At 44.0% G+C, this 22,882-nt stretch overlaps 2 protein-coding genes across 2 annotated transcripts in view; one reads left to right on the plus strand and one right to left on the minus strand.

Annotated features, from left to right (window-relative positions):
• Nucleotides 1-7,244, minus strand: part of LOC121378989 (V-type proton ATPase 116 kDa subunit a1-like) — a 70,583-nt gene extending 63,339 nt beyond the window's left edge. Inside the window, exon 1 of the mRNA XM_041507419.1 lies at nucleotides 7,082-7,244. The gene's annotated coding sequence lies outside the window, so the exon portion shown is untranslated. The remainder of the gene's footprint in view (nucleotides 1-7,081) is intronic.
• Nucleotides 7,245-10,070: 2,826 nt separating this feature from the next.
• Nucleotides 10,071-22,882, plus strand: part of LOC121379180 — a 32,753-nt gene continuing 19,941 nt past the window's right edge. Inside the window, exons 1-5 of the mRNA XM_041507678.1 lie at nucleotides 10,071-10,452; nucleotides 11,492-11,757; nucleotides 12,804-12,958; nucleotides 13,809-13,942; nucleotides 21,114-21,267. Coding sequence (XP_041363612.1) covers nucleotides 10,149-10,452; nucleotides 11,492-11,757; nucleotides 12,804-12,958; nucleotides 13,809-13,942; nucleotides 21,114-21,267 — 1,013 coding nt within the window. The 5' untranslated portion in view covers nucleotides 10,071-10,148. The remainder of the gene's footprint in view (nucleotides 10,453-11,491; nucleotides 11,758-12,803; nucleotides 12,959-13,808; nucleotides 13,943-21,113; nucleotides 21,268-22,882) is intronic.

Consider the following 22,882-nt stretch of genomic DNA (forward strand, 5'->3'; position numbering starts at 1 on the left):
GTGGGTGGGTGGGGTGGATGGATGTGTGGGTGGATGGATGGATGGATGGATGGATGGATGGATGGGTGGATGGATGGATGTGATCATTTGGAGCATGCCAGAATTTTGTAAAAAAAAAAAAAAAGTACGACAATTTAAAACACATCAAATGATCACAGACCATAACTATATTTTTTTACAGTTAAAATTAAAACTTTTGCAAAAACATTTGTGACGGATCTTTCACTATAATTCCTGGACTAATAACTATTTACTCATCTCAAGATATGGTGGTGGAGTGTGGAGGAAATTAATAGGTGATTTACACTCCGAACTACAGAAAACTACTATCTGAAGCAACACATTAAAACTACGGTTTAGATCCAAAATTCTGTACAGTGTTGAAAGAGAACCAAGTATCTTTAACATCCCCATCCCTGACCCTCCCCCACCTTTCTAAAATCATGACCAGTTATTTTCCGTGTTAATATCTAATTAAAACTACATTCCCTGGAATATTTTTATTATTTAAGCATATAGAACAGAAAATCCAATTACGTTTGGTGCATATATGACGCCGCACTCCGCATTGGTTTCACTACGCTGGCTTATCCAGGTCAAAAACAAAGCCATGTTTTTGAAAGTAGAACACTTTTGACGGGCTCGTTGGCTTATCACAAGTATAGAATTCCCCAACAAGAGATCACGTGAGATTTTGCAATTTTTGAACAAATTTAACTGTCTTGATTGAGGGGTCGTCTCATATCTCCAAAACATATTTATATCCATAGAGATATGGTACAATGCCTTTCCAGGGGTCGGTGAGTGGGGGATTTGCCCTGAAATTTTGACAGTGGCCAGCTGTTGGCATACACGTTACATGTAAGGGGATGTTACTAATTACGTAACGCTCTAGGGGTAGAGGAAGAGGGTACCGTGTTTTTCAAAACTATATGTTATTTTTATTCATTACTTAAACCTAAAAAGGTGTTTTTTGGAAATGCACGGTCAGTCTAGAACCGATCCCCATCGGCGGGTATACAAAAAGACCATGGTATGTGATATCCTGTCTGTGGGATGGTACATATAAACAATCCCTTGCTAAAAAAAAATGTAGCGGGTTTCCAAGGCGCGTGTGCAGGGATTTCAGCAGGGTTGGGGTTATAGACTGTGTTAAGCAAAGTTTATATGGGGCCATGCTCCCCAAAAAAATACATTTCAATTTTTTTTTAAGCTTGGGCAAGTAAGGATTTCGACCTCCAATACCCTCCCCCTGCACATGCACTCGATTCCTCTCTAAGATTATATGTCAAAATTACCAAATGTTAGACATCCAACAGCAGATGGAAGGAAGGATAGGATATGTTTTATTTAACGATGCACTCAACACATTTTATTTACGGCTGTATGGGGTCGGATGATTATTAAATCAATATGCTTTATCTTTGATGTCGTTAAACACCTACCCCCCACCTCCACCCCCCAACTTTACCCTTTCCAAACAAAATAATATTTATTTGAATTTGTCTATTTTAACACGTAAAATTAAGAAGTGAAAACTTTCATTGTCTACTTTAGTATATTTTATTTTAAAAATATATACATGATTAATGTGTTACTAGTATACAAACTAAACTTTGAAAGTCCTACTAACACTTTATAAAATATCAATTCTGAAATAGGAAGGTATGACTGTCGATAATACGTTGTTAAGATCAAACCGGTTTTAATTACAGCGCAAGATTTCTCTTAATTTTTTGAGACGAACCCTACAATTTGAAATCAGCAAACGCACATGTTAACTGAAACTGACAACAGACTGTCGTTTGTGCTTTGCCGAGCTATGGCAGCAGAGGCGACAAATCAAGCATATAAGTTTGACGATATCCGTTCATAGCGAACACACACGACTTTTTTAAAAGTGCATTTGAGCTTGTATTTCACATTTGTACATGATGTTATAATATGGTAACCAGATAATGTAACTTTAAACACAGGTTAAAACACAATATTATCAACCAGCTGCTGTTAGACACTAACATGCGTGTAATATATATATATATATATACACTATATATATATACATAATATATATATATATATATGTATATATATATACATGTAATATAATAGGACCACATGTTAGTGTGATACAAAAGACTGCTGCTACATGGAGCCAATTAGGCATTAACATTAAATGTTCTTTGTTCCGGCTACCTAATCGACCCTTTCTTGTCTTCTTTTAAATTATTTTCGTGCTTATATCCAATTAAGGTTTTAGCATGCTGTCCTGGGCACACACATCAGGTATCTGAGCTGTCTGTCCTGGACAGTGAGTTAGTTGTTAGTGAGAGAGAGAAGAGGGTGTAGTGATCTTACACCTACCCAGCAGGTACCGGGCTGCGAACCCTGTACCTACCAGCCTTATGTCCAATGGCCTAACCACGACACCACCAAAGCTGGTTAATCGACCCTAATAATTAACTTAATACTTTGATGTCGCACAATGATGTCATCAATGGGTGCAATACAACCTTATAGGAACATCAACCAAATGAGTTGAGTGATATAAATTAAGATCGATAATGGGTAACAAACAGGATATTGAACTTGCTACCATTTCGTATCATGTTTATATCCCTCGTGAAATAATTTTCATCATCACTCGCCAAAGCTTGTGACAATTTTGAAAATTATTTCACTCGGGACATAAACATGATATGAAATGGAAGCTCATTTAATATCCTATAGCTAAATACAAAATTCCATCTCAATATTTTCAGGCATTGCAAAAAAAACCTCCCAAAAGTCTGAAAAACAAATTTAAATATCTTCTAAGTTCAAAAATGGGTAAATCACCATGAAAGTCAAATTGATCTAAAACAATACATGATACACAAAATTTCAGATCAATATCTCAAGGCATTGTGGAAAAACTATGTCTGGAAAACTATATGTGGGACAGACGGACAGACAGACAGACAGACAGAAGGATGGAGATGAAACCTACATGTATAGTTCACCTCCAGTTGGACTGGTACTGGACTATTAAAAGCAAAGTAAACACTCAACACATTTTATTTATGGTCATATGGCGTCGGACATATGGATAAGGACCACACAGATATATAGCGAGGAAACCTGCTGTCACCACTTCATGGTTTACTCTTTTCAATTAGCAGCAAGGGATCTTTTATATGCACCATCCCACAGACAGGATAGCACATACCACGGTCTTTGATGTCCCAGTCACGGTGCACTGGCTGGAATGAATGAAGGAAGGAAGGAAATGTTTTATTTAACCATGCACTCAACACATTTCATTTGGCATCGGACATATGGTTACGGACCACACAGATATTGAGGGAGGAACCCCGCTGTTGCCACTTCATGGGCTACTCTTTTTAATTAGCAGCAAGGGATCTTTTATATGCACCATCCCACAGACAGGATACACATACCACGGCCTTTGATGTACCAGTCATGAAATAGCCCAATGGGCCCAACTGATGGGGATCGATCCAAAATCGACCGCACGTCAAGCGAGCACTTTACCACTGGGCTACGTCTTGCCCCCAAAGTAAACACTACAGAAATGAGTCCACATGGTATATATCACTAAGTGTTACCAGATGTAGTAATTGGGAGTGATACATGTAAGTGTCAAGTTTCTTAGTCACTGCATACATCATGCATAGCTTTGGGCACGTATTTAAATCTATCAGTCATGCTTCTTAATAGTTTAATAGTTTTTACAACAAATATGGTTCCACTCGCTCAAGTTTAGTTTTGCCAAACACATTTTTAATTCACCCATTATATTCAACACCATTTACATGGTCTTCAAGGGTTGTGCAAAAACAAAATGGGTTAACTGGATTTATTTTTGTATAACCCATAAATGAGTTTATTTCATTTCATTTCAACTTATTTTTTCGTGCTTATAACCAATTAAGGTTCAAGCACCCTGTCCTGGGCACACACCTGAGCTATCTGGGCAGGCTGTCTGTCCGGGACAGTGGGTTAGTTAGAAGAGGGTGTAATGGTCTTACACCTACCTATCGAGTCATTAAAACTTGCTCTGGGTGGGAGCAGGTATACCGGGCTGCGAACCCAGTACCTACCAGCCTTATGTCTGATGGCTAAACCACAACACCATTGAGGACAATAAATGTGTGGCACAAATTTAACCGCTGCAACTGCCTACAGCAATGGACAATGCTGTGGATATTGCCGTGGAGTTTTTAATTCTTCACAGCTCTTTTTTGACTTGAACTACCGTATATATAAAAAAAATTCAACTACATGGGTTTTTCTTTTGCCGTGAGCATTTCATTAATTAATTGCAAATTTTTATTTCTCAGCTGAGACTTGTCTGCTTTAAACTGCCTAACAATTCTCTACAAATGCATTTCACTGTACCATGACATTAAACAAATTTAATGTTTCTGCTTATTTCATTGTTCTAGTGTAACACACTCGGTGTCTTTGGAAAGAAAACAAGGCAGGATCAAGGTTCAGGAATTTATTCCCAGGTGGAACCAGAAGTTATAGAAAAACTATACACACGACTCTTTGTTGTGAGCAATGAGTCTCACAGAGATAAAAGAATTGTCACATCGAAACTTAATCAAAATCTTATGGTGTTGTGTGTGTATGTGAATGTTACACAGACGTTACATGAAACATCACGTGATATAATAAAACCGTATCACTGGCTATTGGCTAATAACAAACTAGGGCGTTGTCCAAACTAAATACGATATTCTCAACAGAATATCATAACCAAGAAAACTGAAATAAAATACATACAGTAAATATTAAAATAAACTAATTAAAAATATTTACTCCCCGTTACACTAGTCCTTGTAGTTTGGTAGTCTAAAATTGGACCTTTAAAATGGGGTGTTTTTGGTGCATCTTGAATTAATTATTAGATATAAATGCTGAATTATCGTCATATCGAATTCACTCTCTGTGAAATATGAGATGCCAGATGGATTAAATTATTAGAAAGCCCGAGCTTATTTATTATAAAGCTGATAATCCTCTGCCATAAACGTACCAGATTGGTGGGGGGATGGTGCACAGGGGGCAATAGATTGGTCTCTCAGGGAGTGTGATAACTGCCCAAATGCCCTTCTAGCTCTCTTACTGTCAGAGTACTCAGGCTGGGGGGGGGGGGGGGGACTATCCTCCTAGTGCTGGAGCATATCCTCAAATTCGGCAAAAATGGTACAGATATTCCGGCAATATATGTTAACTTGTGACATTTTTACCATCATTCTACTCTCAAGAGTAGTGATTCATTTGCAATCCTATTAATATAGCTGTTTGGTGGTAATGCTAATAATAGGGGGCAGGATTTAGCTCAGTCGGTTAAGTACTCGCTTGAGATGCTTTGTGTCACAGGATACATTAAACTGATTGGATTTTTTCTTGTTCCAACCAGTGCACCAAACTGGACAAAAGTTATGGTATGTGCTTTCCTGTCTGTGGGAAAGAATATATAAAAGATCTCTTGCTGCATTAGGAAAAATGTAGCGGGTTTCTTTTGATGACTATGAGTCAGAATTACCAAATGTTTGACATTCAATAGGTGACGATTCATTAATCAATGTGCTCTAGTGGTGTCATTAAAAAAAAAAAACTTTTTTATTATGCTAATATCAATAAATGTTGTTATCCTATTTGGGTGTGTGGGGGTTCAATTCGGGCAAAAACCAGGCTTCCCCCACCCCACCTGACCTACAAAAATGTGATCCCATAGGCCTATATCCTCCACCTCCAGACTGTTTAAAAAGAAAGAAACAAATGTTTTATCTAACAACGCACTCAACACATTTTATTTACGGTTATATCCAGATCGTTTACTCTTTCCGATTATCTGCACGTTCAGTGCAAAGAGTAGCCCGAGTACTCTGACTGTAAGAGAGCTAGACGGACATTTGGACATAAACACGCTCTCATTACAGTCAGAGACCAACCTATGTCTTTTTTTGGCAATTCCTGACTACCAAACGGTAGGCAACGAGTCCCGCTCTAATACCACAACAATCCTATGTTTGACGTCAAATACCTTTACATCAATCATTTTCGAGTTAAGTGATACAAAAAAATCCACATATTAATCACTAATACACTTACTACAGAAAGAAACCCGACAGCACCCACATTCAGCTACGCTTCGTGACACTCCGTCGCAACAATTGCAAAGCTCGGCGATCTATTTCGAGACTGGGCGATTCCGCCTTGTGCAGCAGTTACAGGGGCTGTCTCATATCAAAGCGAAGTTACAACATGGAAGAGTTGGCTAATGCCGTTTTGGATGAATTTGGATTTCATTACGTCATTAAACCAAAACAATTACACATTATTGATTCCATTTTGAATTTGAAGGATACATTTGGGGTGTTATCGACAGGATACGGCAAAAGTATGTGCTACGTACTGCCTCCTCTTATGAGATGAACCCCTGTAACTGCTGCACAAGGCGGAAATCGCCCAGTCTCGAAATAGATCGCCGAGCTTTGCAATTGTTGCGACGGAGTGTCACGAAGCGTAGCTGAATGTGGGTGCTGTCGGGTTTCTTTCTGTAGTAAGTGTATTAGTGATTAATATGTGGATTTTTTTGTATCACTTAACTCGAAAATGATTGATGTAAAGGTATTTGACGTCAAACATAGGATTGTTGTGGTATTAGAGCGGGACTCGTTGCCTACCGTTTGGTAGTCAGGAATTGCCAAAAAAAGACATAGGTTGGTCTCTGACTGTAATGAGAGCGTGTTTATGTCCAAATGTCCGTCTAGCTCTCTTACAGTCAGAGTACTCGGGCTATGCAAAGAGGAGTTATCACATATAATGTCCATACCATGGGTGTATGGGGACTCCTTGATTATGGTGGACTGCCCGAATTTTTCCCAGTTTTCCCCTGCACCCCCCCCCCCCCCCCCCCCATGGTCCATACTGTAACTTGGACGTAACGTATTCTAAATCGTATTGGTAGAATTAGCCACGCCTACTATATAGTCAATCACAGAGTACAAAGCCGGAGGGTGGGGTGGAGGAGTGTTAATTATTTAAATAGTTAAACTCAACATACCAGCTGAAATCATTCAACATATGACTTATACTCCACACGTCTTGCGAAATCTCAATAAGCTCCAATAAAAGTGTCAGATCATAAAACTATTAGGTCATCGTTATCCTCAAACTTTTATGAATATTTCCTGTTTTCAAGTTATTTTTCGGCGATCAACCGGTCATGTGATAATTTTATCACGTGACTTGACTTCAAAAAGCCACGCCAATAAGCACTCGGAGCTGCTCAGCCGATTACACGAATCAAACCTCGGAAACACAACAGCTGGATCAACTAGGTTGGTTACAAAATGTTTCGCAAATCTTCGGGCCGAAATTCGGCTTTTTCAACAAATGATATTGAAGAATCCCTTTGAAATGTTCCCAGTTCAACACACACACACACACACACACACACACACACACACACACACACACACACACACACACACACACACACGCGCGCGCGCGCGTAAGTACGCACTCAAACACGTAGGCCTACACAGAAACTAAAAAATGCATAAAAGAAAATAAGAAATACACCCCCCTTAAAAAGCAAACAAAACAAAACAAAACAACAGATCGAAGGAAAGAAACAAAAGAAGAAAAAAGGGGAGGAAAACAATTTAAAAATATATATTTAAAAAACGTTTAAAACAAAAAAGTGTTTTCTTTCACACCACTAAAACACATTAGCAGCAAGGGATCTTTTATATGCACTTTCCCACAGACAGGAAAGCACACACCACGGCCTTTGACCGATGGATCCACCGTGATGGTTCGAGCCTTCAACGCAAGCTCCTCAGGCGAGCATTCAGCCGACATTGGTATGTCCTTTCCTGTCTTTGGGAAAGTGTATATAAAAGATCCCTTGCTGCATTAGGAAAAATATAGCTATTTCCTCTCATGACTACGAGTCAGAATAACCATATGTTTGACATCCAATAGCCGATTATTAATTACTCAATGTGCTGCAGTGGTGTCGTCAAACAAAAGAAACTTTTTAACTTTCAACTTCCACAAAACATAAATTGTGATGTGAAAAACAATTGGCGAACCAGACACATTACACTAGCGTGGGAAGCGGGGACGGGAGGCAAAGGGACATGTGCCCCCCACTTTTCAGATATTTTGCTTTATATTTGCTTTATAATGGTGTAAAGTGTGTAAATATAAAAGTGTGCCCCCTCCCCCCCCCCTTTTTGCACCTTCCTACACCAGTGCATGATTATTAGGCGAAACATGTATCTATAGATCAAGTCTCGTGGATAATTTATTTTGCAAAGAGGGATTTTGCTGTTGATCAATGACACCCCAGCATATTAACTGAATATCAGGCGCGTATGCAATACATTTCTGCCGAATGTGAGAGGATGTCTATAAAAAAAATCAATCTTTTGCGTGGAAAGGGGCAGCTGATCGCCAAAACCCACCCCCTGCAAAAGTGCCTATAGCCAAGGGGGGGCCAGGGTGCCCATTACCCACAAAAAATATACTCAAGTGCCTCTTGTCATTCTGGAGGCTTTTTTTTTTTTTACCTTCTCTCTCTGTTTTGTTTTTTTTTTGGGGGGGGGTGGAAAGGGTGGTGGTGGTGGTGGAGGTAGTTGGTTTTTAAAAATTCCATTGGGTTGCCCTTGTCACGAATTGGTCCATGTGCCCTTTTCCCCTTAGTCACCAGCCAAAACACGTTCAGGACTGCATCCGCCTCTGGTGTCTTAGTTATTAAACTATTATTATTGTTATAACCTGTATAGTAATCTGTACTCTGATCGCAATACGGACATTTGGACATTATAATACTCTTTCATGTTCAAGAGCATTATAATGTCCAAATGTCCGTGTTGCTTTCCCACAGACAAGACAGCACATACCACGGCATTTAACATATTTATTTAGTTATTTAATGTTAAAAGTTTCTTTTGCATCACTAGAACACATTGATTTATTAATAATTGACTATTGGATGTCAAACATTTGGTAATTTTAACTAATAGTCGTAGAGAAAACACGCTACATTTTTTGTTTGTAGCAAAGGATCTTTTATATGCACCATCTCACAGATAGGATGACACATACCACGACCTTTGATATACCAGTCGTGGTGCACTGGCTGGGACGAGACATAGCCCAAAGGGCGCACAGACAGAGATCCTAAACCAACAACGCATCATGCGAGGGGAGCGGGATGTAGCTCAAGCGGTACCGTATCCAACTGTGAAGCGGTCGGTCATCGGATCAATCCTTCTCAGTAGACCCATTTGCAGTTTAGGCTATTTTTCGTTCCAACCAGTGATCCACAACTGGTTCATCAAAGCCGTGGTATGTGCTGTCCTGTCTGTGGGAAAGTGCATATAAAAGACCCCTTGCTGCTTATCGGAAAGAGTAGCCTATGTGGCGGCAGCGGGTTTCCTCTAAAGAAATATGTCAGAATGACAATATGTTTGACGTCCAATAGCCGATGATAAGATAAAAATCAATGTGCTCTTGAGGAGTCGTTAAATAAAACAATTTTTTGCATCATGCGAGCGTTTTACCACTGGCTACGTCCCACCCCTTATTTCGTTATTCAGGCCCATCACAGGGATCGATATTTGGAGTGGGGGACACAACCTCTAATGGGGTGGGGGGGGGGTTCACAGCCTCTATAGGTTGTGGGACACAAGCCATATTGTTACCCTTATTTATATACTAGTATAAAGTAGGACAAAACTCGTACATTTTCGTCCTCGTGTGAGGGAAGGGAGCACCTGCCTCCCCCGACCCCGAATTCCTACGGGCATGTTATGTTTGAGCACTGAAGAATACCCTGATTTAAATATATATAATGTGTTCATAGATATACTATTTTAAATTATTATTATAGACACAGCCCGTTATTTTAGACTATACAAACTCGATCCGTACAGTGTTTTATGCTATACCACAACCGTTTAAACACAATCCACAATTTATATAAACCAAACAGGAAAGCGATCGATCCGGGACATTTCAATATGGACGTCAGAAGAAAGTAGACACAGGACAGACATTATTTTATAATTTCATATTTTGTGTATTTATATTGAACTGTGACGAAAGACACAGTGGAAATGAAACCAAACACATGGAAAGAGAAACGGCAACACATGGTCAAAAGTCATATTAGTTTAGAAGCCGTGTATTCCTATGTGAAACATTACGAATATCCGCCAGGCACAAGCGATTTGGATAAAAGATCAATTCGAAAAAGGGCCAAATCATTTACTTTTCTGGACAATCATTTCGTTTATATTCCTGAAAAATCTCAAAAGACATTAGATGATGGGACTGAAATCAACATTGAACCGCGTCGAGTTCTGCTCAAAGATGAGAAGCGACGCCAAGCAGTGTGGGAAGCGCACGTCGATGAACATGGTGCTCGGGTTTTATGTAACCTCAATAGTAAAATTCACCAGGGTCAACACACAGTTAATTTTCCCATTACGCCCTCCCTCCACCTATCAACCAATCAATCAAAACAACAAAAAATGATAGAGAAGGGGAAAAAAAGAAGGAAAAGAACAAATAAAATTACAAGCCTAATCGGGTTAATATGAAATAAATAAAAGGTTCCTAGATTTAAAAAAAAAAAAATAATCCCTGCCCACCTTGAGAAAAAAGGCCTTCCGTAGTTTGTTTATTATTATTTTATTTTTTTGTAAACAAAATTTGGCTTAAATAAATGTCCTGAAAATATAAAATAAAAGTTCACATTCCACCTACACCTACATTAAAAAAAAAATAGCATTCCTTTTTTATAATCTCTGGTGAATTACACAAACTATATTTAAAGTTATTTTGAAAATGTATTTTTTTTTTTTTGAGAATGAGTGGGTAAGGGTGGGGCAGGAAATGAATACAATTTGTTTCTCTCTCTCTCTCTCTCTCTCTCTCTCTCTCTCTCTCTCTCTCTCTCTCTCTCTCTCTCCCTCTCCCTCTCCCTCTCCCTCTCCCTCTCCCTCTCCCTCTCGGTCTCGGTCTCGGTCTCTTTTTATGGTAGTATATGAAGAGTTTAGGTGCAAAACGCGATATATCCATTTTTTTTTTTTCAGTAAAAGTGACTTTTTTAATTGGCGTATATTGCGTTTTGATAAAAAAAAAAAAAAGAGATTTATGCAATACAATTTCATAAGGATCAATTGCATTTTGCAGTAAATCAGCGGGCCTACGATTAGCCCTTACTGACATACAATAATAGCTTTAACTAAAAAAAGAAAGAAAATGGTTTATATCACGTTTTGCACCTGAACTCTTCATATGAACTCTGCATATATACTCACACAGAGAGGATTATTCTCATCAAACTTAAACACATCACATATCACACAAACACATATTTAACTCAACCTCATAAAAATATCTATCTATCTGTTGAAGTAAATAATAAAAAAAAAAAATTCAAACTGAATTTCAGGAACCCACCTGGGCATGGAGAAGACGACATCAGCGGTATCGAAGACATATTACTGGATGGGCATCTCGAGTCTGGTGCGAGAGATCATCCGGGATTGTGCAGTGTGTAGAGCGTCCAAGGCTGCTTGTGGTACAACCGTCAGCATGCCAATACTGACGTCAGAAATTAAGTTGGAAGTGGAATGTGCTCCTAGTAACGAAGATTTTGAACCGTTTGTGCCTTTCCACAGTATGCGCATAGAGACTGCCACATCTTTTTGGCAAAAGGTAAAATAGTTGTATTTATAAACATTTAAAGGGACATTCCTGAGTTTGCTGCATTGTAAGATGTTTCACAATAATAAAATATTTCTACGATTAAACTTACATATTAAATATATTTTCTTGTTTAGAATATCAGTGTCTGTATATTCAATGTCTTTCTGGTCGTCTTAATATTTGTAAGAAGCCCAAACTGGATTTTGTCTTCAAATAATTTCGTATGTCCGAAAAAAAGAGAAATAAAATGAAATTTAACCTAGTACAAATATTAGAACGATCAGAATCATGTTTAATAATATTTTATACAGAAAAATATATTTGATATGTAATTACAATGCTTTGATGTCACTATTGCATGTGCTATAATGATGTCAGCCTACGATAATTTTTCAATACTGTAGTGCTTAGATAACTTCGAAAGTCCCCAGACTGGCTTGTGCATCCCCCTTCCCCCTGACTAGAGATTTTGTACCCCTCTCTCCAGATATTAGTCGTAAGGGTCTGCTACATGTAGTTCATTTTAATTTAATTTAGGCAGGGGGGCAGGACGTAGCCCAGTGGTAAAGCACTTGCTTGATGCACGGTCAATTTGGGATCGATCCTCGTCGGTGGACCCATTGGGCTATTTCTGGTTCCAGCCAGTGCACCACGACTGGTATATCAAAGGCCATGGTATGTTCTATCCTGTCTGTGGGAACGATCCCTTGCTGCATTAGTCAAAAATGTAGCAGGTTTCCTCGTATGATTACATATCAGAATTATCAAAAGTTTGACATCCAATAGCCGATGATTAATTAATGTGCTCTAGTGGTGTTGTTAAACAGAACACAAACAAACTTCTTAATTTAGGCCTACTTTATGACAGAAGTTAATGACTCTTTGTTCAGGGTCCACAATTTTATTTTCAAAGCTGAAGTGTTGGTTTGAATAGTTGGCATTAAACTGTTTGTTTGAAATTTTATTATTTTCATATACACATATAGTAATTATTATATATTTAAAAAAAAAGAAGAGTAAATTATTAAAAGTTTTGTTTCTGGTTATTTTTGCAGGTGGAACTTCAGATTCTTGGCCCGTTTAGTCAAGGCAAGTCGAAGATGTTCGCAGTCTTGTGTCTTGATCGTTACTCGTTGTGGACGGAGGGAGCCGTTATTCCAACCATTTCCTCGGCCACTGTCACCCATGTTGTTCTTAACCTGATATGCAGGTGTGTAAACAAGTTTATTACCCATATGGTTAAAAATATCTTGCTACACATGGCGTTCTAGTGGGACGTATCACTTTGACATCATCAACTGGTGCACTACAACCTTACAGGAACGTCAACTAAACAAGTTGAGTGATATCATTAAGATCGATTATGGATAATAATTAGGATATTAAAGTCATTACCATTTCGTATTATGTTTATGTCCCAAGTGAAATAATTTTCAGTTGTCACAGCCTCGTGAGGCTGATCTGAAATTCTGTATAACGTATGCAGTTCCTGAATCTATTTCAAGTTTGTATCTATGTATTGAAATATTGATGAAATTCTTTATCAACACTTTATGGTGTAATATTATGGGGGGTTTTCCTGCAAAATACCTAGTCATAAGTTCTTAATTACAAATGAAGTTTGTTTGATGTTTTTATACATGTATATTTGTCATAGGCATCAGAAGCAGGGTTGAAGGCACTGGACACCAACTCTGAACCTTGAAGGGCCAGTCTCCCCCAACTCCCCACCCCAAGTCAAAAGGCGATATAAATATGGATTTGAAAGAATTTAGTTTTTTTAACAGTGACAGCAGCAAGCTAACAAGACTGCAGCTACTAATTCTCCCTATTTGTAGAATTGTAGAAATTGTTTTATTATAACTAGAGGTGATTATATATAATTTAATCACATTTAATAACTGGTCCCCCCCCCCAGTTTGGCCCCGCCCTCCCAAGTCAACTTCATCTTCCAACACCTATCTTTTTGCAGACATGATATATGCTAAAATTGGATTACCATGACGAAAGATACATCATTCAGAGATTAAAATAAAATAATATTACATATTTCTTCTCAGATTTGGCAGTATGCAGTCTCTACTACTGCGGGAGAATGATACTGCTAACCGCAATACGGTGGAGATACGGGAAGACTTGTTTGAGAAAGCTGGGCTGGATGTCAAACTGACTGTGGACAATTCCGCAGAAACAGGTAACAGAAACAGTGTGAGAGAGTTAACCATTCTAGCACTTGGTCTCACCTGTGAAAGGCGGGATGTAGTCCAGTGGTAAAGCATTCTCTTGATGCGCGGTCAGGGGCGGGATGTAGCCCAGTGGTAAAGCATTCTCTTGATGCGCGGTCGGGGGCGGGATGTAGCCCAGTGGTAAAGCATTCTCTTGATGCGCGGTCGGGGGCGGGATGTAGCCCAGTGGTAAAGCATTCTCTTGATGCGCGGTCGGGGACGGGATGTAGCCCAGTGGTAAAGTGCACACTTGATGCGCGGTCGGGGGCGTGATGTAGCCCAGTGGTAAAGTGCTCACTTGATGCGTGGTCGGGGACGGGATGTAGCCCAGTGGTAAAGTGCACACTTGATGTGCGGTCGGGGACGGGATGTAGCCCAGTGGTAAAGTGCACACTTGATGTGCGGTCGGGGGCGGGATATAGCCCAGTGGTAAAGTGCACACTTGATGTGCGGTCGGGGGCGGGATGTAGCCCAGTGGTAAAGCATTCTCTTGATGCGCGGTCGGGGGCGGGATGTAGCCCAGTGGTAAAGTGCTCTCTTGATGCGCGGTCGGGGGCGTGATGTAGCCCAGTGGTAAAGCATTCTCTTGATGCGCGGTCGGGGGCGGGATGTAGCCCAGTGGTAAAGTGCTCACTTGATGCGCGGTCGGGGGCGTGATGTAGCCCAGTGGTAAAGTGCTCACTTGATGCGCGGTCGGGGGCGTGATGTAGCCCAGTGGTAAAGTGCTCACTTGATGCGCGGTCGGGGGCATGATGTAGCCCAGTGGTAAAGTGCTCACTTGATGCGTGGTCGGGGACGGGATGTAGCCCAGTGGTAAAGTGCACACTTGATGTGCGGTCGGGGGTGGGATGTAGCCCAGTGGTAAAGTGCTCACTTGATGTGCGGTCGGGGGCGGGATATAGCCCAGTGGTAAAGTGCACACTTGATGTGCGGTCGGGGGCGGGATGTAGCCCAGTGGTAAAGCATTCTCTTGATGCGCGGTCGGGGGCGGGATGTAGCCCAGTGGTAAAGTGCTCTCTTGATGCGCGGTCGGGGGCGTGATGTAGCCCAGTGGTAAAGCATTCTCTTGATGCGCGGTCGGGGGCGGGATGTAGCCCAGTGGTAAAGTGCTCACTTGATGCGCGGTCGGGGGCGTGATGTAGCCCAGTGGTAAAGTGCTCACTTGATGCGCGGTCGGGGGCGTGATGTAGCCCAGTGGTAAAGTGCTCACTTGATGCGCGGTCGGGGGCGTGATGTAGCCCAGTGGTAAAGTGCTCACTTGATGCGCGGTCGGGGGCGTGATGTAGCCCAGTGGTAAAGTGCTCACTTGATGCGCGGTCGGGGGCGTGATGTAGCCCAGTGGTAAAGTGCTCACTTGATGCGCGGCGGTCGGGGGCGTGATGTAGCCCAGTGGTAAAGTGCTCACTTGATGCGCGGTCGGGGGCGTGATGTAGCCCAGTGGTAAAGTGCTCACTTGATGCGCGGTCGGGGGCATGATGTAGCCCAGTGGTAAAGTGCTCACTTGATGCGTGGTCGGGGACGGGATGTAGCCCAGTGGTAAAGTGCACACTTGATGTGCGGTCGGGGGTGGGATGTAGCCCAGTGGTAAAGTGCTCACTTGATGTGCGGTCGGGGGCGGGATATAGCCCAGTGGTAAAGTGCACACTTGATGTGCGGTCGGGGGCGGGATGTAGCCCAGTGGTAAAGCATTCTCTTGATGCGCGGTCGGGGGCGGGATGTAGCCAAGTGGTAAAGTGCTCACTTGATGCGCGGTCGGGGGCGTGATGTAGCCCAGTGGTAAAGTGCTCACTTGATGCGCGGTCGGGGGCGTGATGTAGCCCAGTGGTAAAGTGCTCACTTGATGCGCGGTCGGGGGCGTGATGTAGCCCAGTGGTAAAGTGCTCACTTGATGCGCGGTCGGGGGCGTGATGTAGCCCAGTGGTAAAGTGCTCACTTGATGCGCGGTCGGGGGCGTGATGTAGCCCAGTGGTAAAGTGCTCACTTGATGCGCGGTCGGGGGCGTGATGTAGCCCAGTGGTAAAGTGCTCACTTGATGCGCGGTCGGGGGCGTGATGTAGCCCAGTGGTAAAGTGCTCACTTGATGCGCGGTCGGGGGCATGATGTAGCCCAGTGGTAAAGTGCTCACTTGATGCGTGGTCGGGGGTGGGATGTAGCCCAGTGGTAAAGTGCTCACTTGATGTGCGGTCGGGGGCGGGGGGGATATAGCCCAGTGGTAAAGTGCACACTTGATGTGCGGTCGGGGGCGGGATGTAGCCCAGTGGTAAAGCATTCTCTTGATGCGCGGTCGGGGGCGGGATGTAGCCCAGTGGTAAAGTGCTCTCTTGATGCGCGGTCGGGGGCGTGATGTAGCCCAGTGGTAAAGCATTCTCTTGATGCGCGGTCGGGGGCGGGATGTAGCCCAGTGGTAAAGTGCTCACTTGATGCGCGGTCGGGGGCGTGATGTAGCCCAGTGGTAAAGTGCTCACTTGATGCGCGGTCGGGGGCGTGATGTAGCCCAGTGGTAAAGTGCTCACTTGATGCGCGGTCGGGGGCGTGATGTAGCCCAGTGGTAAAGTGCTCACTTGATGCGCGGTCGGGGGCGTGATGTAGCCCAGTGGTAAAGTGCTCACTTGATGCGCGGTCGGGGGCGTGATGTAGCCCAGTGGTAAAGTGCTCACTTGATGCGCGGTCGGGGACGGGATGTAGCCCAGTGGTAAAGTGCACACTTGATGCGCGGTCGGGGGCGGGATGTAGCCCAGTGGTAAAGTGCTCACTTGATGCGCGGTCGGGGGCGGGATGTAGCCCAGTGGTAAAGTGCACACTTGATGTGCGGTCGGGGGCGGGATGCGGTCGGGGGCGGGATGTAGCCCAGTGGTAAAGCATTCTCTTGATGCGCGGTCGGGGGCGGGATGTAGCCCAGTGGTAAAGTGCTCACTTGATGCGCGGTTGGGGGCGTGATGTAGCCCAGTGGTAAAGCATTCTCTTGATGCGCGGTCGGGGGCGTGATGTAGCCCAGTGGTAAAGTGCTCACTTGATGCGTGGTCGGGGACGGGATGTAGCCCAGTGGTAAAGCATTCTCTTGATGTGCGGTCGGGGACGGGATGTAGCCCAGTGGTAAAGCATTCTCTTGATGCGCGGTCGGGGACGGGATGTAGCCCAGTGGTAAAGTGCTCACTTGATGCGTGGTCGGGGACGGGATGTAGCCCAGTGGTAAAGCATTCTCTTGATGTGCGGTCGGGGGCGGGATGTAGCCCAGTGGTAAAGTGCTCTCTTGATGTGTGGTCGGGGACGGGATGTAGCCCAGTGGTAAAGCATTCTCTTGATGCGTGGTCGGGGACGGGATGTAGCCCAGTGGTAAAGCATTCTCTTGATGTGCGGTCGGGGACGGGATGTAGCCCAGTGGTAAAGCATTCTCTTGATGCGCGGTCGGGGACGGGATGTAGTCCAGTGGTAAAGCATTCTCTTGATGCACGGTCGGGGGCGGGATGTAGCCCAGTGGTAAAGCATTCTCTTGATGTGCGGTCGGGGGCGGGATGTAGCCCAGTGGTAAAGTGCTCTCTTGATGCGCGGTCGGGGACGGGATGTAGCCCAGTGGTAAAGTGCTCTCTTGATGCGTGGTCGGGGACGGGATGTAGCCCAGTTGTAAAGCATTCTCTTGATGTGCAGTCGGGGACGGGATGTAGTCCAGTGGTAAAGCATTCTCTTGATGTGCAGTCGGGGACGGGATGTAGCCCAGTGGTAAAGCATTCTCTTGATGCGCGGTCGGGGACGGGATGTAGTCCAGTGGTAAAGCATTCTCTTGATGCACGGTCGGGGGCGGGATGTAGCCCAGTGGTAAAGCATTCTCTTGATGTGCGCTCGGGGGCGGGATGTAGCCCAGTGGTAAAGTGCTCTCTTGATGCGCGGTCGGGGACGGGATGTAGCCCAGTGGTAAAGTGCTCTCTTGATGCGTGGTCGGGGACGGGATGTAGCCCAGTGGTAAAGCATTCTCTTGATGTGCGGTCGGGGGCGGGATGTAGCCCAGTGGTAAAGTGCTCTCTTGATGTGTGGTCGGGGACGGGATGTAGCCCAGTGGTAAAGCATTCTCTTGATGCGCGGTCGGGGACGGGATGTAGCCCAGTGGTAAAGCATTCTCTTGATGCGCGGTCGGGGACGGGATGTAGCCCAGTGGTAAAGCATTCTCTTGATGCGCGGTCGGGGACGGGATGTAGTCCAGTGGTAAAGCATTCTCTTGATGCGCGGTCGGGGGCGGTATGTAGCCCAGTGGTAAAGCATTCTCTTGATGCGCGGTCGGGGGCGGGATGTAGCCCAGTGGTAAAGCATTCTCTTGATGCGCAGTCGGGGACGGGATGTAGCCCAGTGGTAAAGCATTCTCTTGATGCGCGGTCGGGGACGGGATGTAGCCCAGTGGTAAAGCATTCTCTTGATGCGCGGTCGGGGACGGGATGTAGTCCAGTGGTAAAGCATTCTCTTGATGCACGGTCGGGGGCGGGATGTAGCCCAGTGGTAAAGCATTCTCTTGATGCGCAGTCGGGGACGGGATGTAGCCCAGTGGTAAAGCATTCTCTTGATGCGCAGTCGGGGACGGGATGTAGCCCAGTGGTAAAGCATTCTCTTGATGCGCGGTCGGGGACGGGATGTAGTCCAGTGGTAAAGCATTCTCTTGATGCACGGTCGGGGGCGGGATGTAGCCCAGTGGTAAAGCATTCTCTTGATGTGCGGTCGGGGGCGGGATGTAGCCCAGTGGTAAAGTGCTGTCTTGATGCACGGTCGGGGACGGGATGTAGCCCAGTGGTAAAGTGCTCACTTGATGCGCGGTCTGGGGCGGGATGTAGCCCAGTGGTAAAGTGCTCACTTGATGCGCGGTCGGGGACGGGATGTAGCCCAGTGGTAAAGTGCTCACTTGATGTGCGGTCGGGGACGGGATGTAGCCCAGTGGTAAAGTGCTCTCTTGATGCGCGGTCGGGGACGGGATGTAGCCCAGTGGTAAAGTGCTCACTTGATGCGCGGTCTGGGGCGGGATGTAGCCCAGTGGTAAAGTGCTCACTTGATGTGCGGTCGGGGACGGGATGTAGCCCAGTGGTAAAGCATTCTCTGGATGCGCGGTCGGGGACGGGATGTAGCCCAGTGGTAAAGTGCTCTCTTGATGCGCTGTCGGGGGCGGGATGTAACCCAGTGGTAAAGCATTCTCTGGATGCGCGGTCGGGGACGGGATGTAGCCCAGTGATAAAGTGCTCACTTGATGCGCGGTCGGGGACGGGATGTAGCCCAGTGGTAAAGTGCTCACTTGATGCGCTGTCGGGGGCGGGATGTAACCCAGTGGTAAAGCATTCTCTGGATGCGCGGTCGGGGATGGGATGTAGCCCAGTGATAAAGTGCTCACTTGATGTGCGGTCGGGGACGGGATGTAGCCCAGTGGTAAAGTGCTCTCTTGATGCGCTGTCGGGGGCGGGATGTAGCCCAGTGGTAAAGTGCTCACTTGATGCGCGGTCGGGGACGGGATGTAGCCCAGTGATAAAGCATTCTCTGGATGCGCTGTCGGGGGCGGGATGTAGCCCAGTGATAAAGCATTCTCTGGATGCGCGGTCGGGGACGGGATGTAGCCCAGTGATAAAGCATTCTCTGGATGCGCTGTCGGGGGCGGGATGTAGCCCAGTGATAAAGCATTCTGTGGATGCGCGGTCGGGGACGGGATGTAGCCCAGTGATAAAGCATTCTCTGGATGCGCTGTCGGGGGCGGGATGTAACCCAGTGGTAAAGCATTCTCTGGATGCGCGGTCGGGGACGGGATGTAGCCCAGTGATAAAGCATTCTCTGGATGCGCAGTCGGGGACGGGATGTAGCCCAGTGGTAAAGCATTCTCTTGATGCGCGGTCGGGGACGGGATGTAGCCCAGTGATAAAGCATTCTCTGGATGCGCGGTCGGGGACGGGATGTAGCCCAGTGGTAAAGCATTCTCTGGATGCGCGGTCGGGGACGGGATGTAGTCCAGTGGTAAAGCATTCTCTTGATGCACGGTCGGGGACGGGATGTAGTCCAGTGGTAAAGCATTCTCTGGATGCGCGGTCGGGGACCGGATGTAGCCCAGTGGTAAAGCATTCTCTTGATGCACGGTCGGGGACGGGATGTAGTCCAGTGGTAAAGCATTCTCTGGATGCGCGGTCGGGGACGGGTTGTAGTCCAGTGGTAAAGCATTCTCTGGATGCGCGGTCGGGGACGGGACGTAGCCCAGTGGTAAAGCATTCTCTGGATGCGCGGTCGGGGACGGGACGTAGCCCAGTGGTAAAGCATTCTCTGGATGCGCGGTCGGGGACGGGACGTAGCCCAGTGGTAAAGTGCTCACTTTGATCCCAGTTGGTGGACCCATTGGACTATTTCTGGTTCCAGTCAGTGCTCCACAACTGGTGTAACAAAGGCCATGGTATGTACCATCTTGTCTGTGGGATAGTGCATATAAAAAATCCCTTGCTGCTAATCGAAAAGAGTAGCCCATGAAGTGGAGACAGCAGGTTTCCTCTCTCAATATCTGTGTGGTCCTTAACCATATGTCTGACACCATATATCCATAAATAAAATATGTTGAGTGCTTCGTTAAATAAAACATTTCCTTCTTCTTCTTAAATTCTCACAAATCATAGCCAAAGCAATGATGATATCTTTTACAGCTGCATGCATTTGATATTTTTGAGCTATAAAAAAGCTCAATTTTTTGGCATGGACAGCAACGTAATCAAACTGATTTGGTATTTTTTTATCGCATTCTATTGTCTTTGATCGCTGTGTAAAAGTCTTTGAAAGTCTTTGAAACTGGCAAGCAAAAGTCTTTGAAAGTCTTTGAATTTGTTTGGTCTTTAAGGCTATGAACCCTGTATTACTTTTTGGCAGCAGTTATAGTTCACATCTCTATGGGTGTGGAGGGTAACAGTGAAAGATTAAAAACATTAATTAAATTAAAATTTTATTTCAGTTTTTTTAATTGAATGTTTTTTAACGTTTTAACTTTTCAATAAATGAGGTTTTTTGTTTGTTTGGTTTGTTTTGGGTTTTTTTTATCATGCACCGAGATGGACATCAATGAATGTAACTATCAACAACATCGAATATGTTTAAGGTAGGCAAAATATTTACTTCAGGGTAATTATTATGTGGGTTTTTTCCCAGCTAACATGTGGAAGAGCATTGAGCATCAAGTGAAGACGTTCACAGAACAACATCCAACATGTTGGAGTCAGTGCTTAGATCTGTGTCTTCTTCCACTGCGTATATCACGGCCAGACATGGTGGAATATACACCAGACTTTCTCATATATAACAGGTATGTTTACTTCTGTTACATATATCACGGCCTGACATAGTGGAATATACACCAGACTTTCTCATATATAACAGGTATGTTTACTTCTGTTACATATATCTCGGCCTAACTTAGTGGAATATACACCAGACTTTCTCGTATATAACAGGTATGTTTACTTCTGTTACATATATCACGGCCAGACATGGTGGAATATACACCAGACTTTCTCGTATATAACAGGTATGTTTACTTCTGTTACCTATATCACGGCCTGACATGGTGGAATATACACCAGACTTTCTCGTATATAGCAGGTATGTTTACTTCTGTTACATATATCACGGCCTGACATGGTGGAATATACACCAGACTTTCTCGTATATAACAGGTATGTTTACTTCTGTTACATACATCACGGTCTGACTTGGTGGAATATACACCAGACTTTCTCGTATATAACAGGTATGTTTACTTCTGTTACATATATCACGGCCAGACATGGTGGAATATACACCAGACTTTCTCGTATATAACAGGTATGTTTACTTCTGTTACATATATCACGGCCTGACATGGTGGAATATACACCAGACTTTCTCGTATATAACAGGTATGTTTACTTCTGTTACATATATCACGGCCAGACATGGTGGAATATACACCAGACTTTCTCGTATATAACAGGTTTGTTTACTTCTGTTACATATATCACGGCCAGACATGGTGGAATATACACCAGACTTTCTCGTATATAACAGGTATGTTTACTTCTGTTACATATATCACGGCCTGACATAGTGGAATATACACCAGACTTTCTCATATATAACAGGTATGTTTACTTCTGTTACATATATCTCGGCCTAACTTAGTGGAATATACACCAGACTTTCTCGTATATAACAGGTATGTTTACTTCTGTTACATATATCACGGCCAGACATGGTGGAATATACACCAGACTTTCTCGTATATAACAGGTATATTTACTTCTGTTACCTATATCACGGCCTGACATGGTGGAATATACACCAGACTTTCTCGTATATAGCAGGTATGTTTACTTCTGTTACATATATCACGGCCTGACATGGTGGAATATACACCAGACTTTCTCGTATATAACAGGTATGTTTACTTCTGTTACATACATCACGGTCTGACTTGGTGGAATATACACCAGACTTTCTCGTATATAACAGGTATGTTTACTTCTGTTACATATATCACGGCCTGACATGGTGGAATATACACCAGACTTTCTCGTATATAACAGGTATGTTTACTTCTGTTACATACATCACGGTCTGACTTGGTGGAATATACACCAGACTTTCTCGTATATAACAGGTATGTTTACTTCTGTTACATATATCACGGCCTGACATGGTGGAATATACACCAGACTTTCTCGTATATAACAGGTATGTTTACTTCTGTTACATATATCACGGCCAGACATGGTGGAATATACACCAGACTTTCTCGTATATAACAGGTTTGTTTACTTCTGTTACATATATCACGGCCAGACATGGTGGAATATACACCAGACTTTCTCGTATATAACAGGTATGTTTACTTCTGTTACATATATCACGGCCAGACATGGTGGAATATACACCAGACTTTC

This window comes from Gigantopelta aegis, chromosome 8 (assembly GCF_016097555.1).
Source record: "Gigantopelta aegis isolate Gae_Host chromosome 8, Gae_host_genome, whole genome shotgun sequence".
NCBI classification, from domain to species: domain Eukaryota; kingdom Metazoa; phylum Mollusca; class Gastropoda; order Neomphalida; family Peltospiridae; genus Gigantopelta; species Gigantopelta aegis.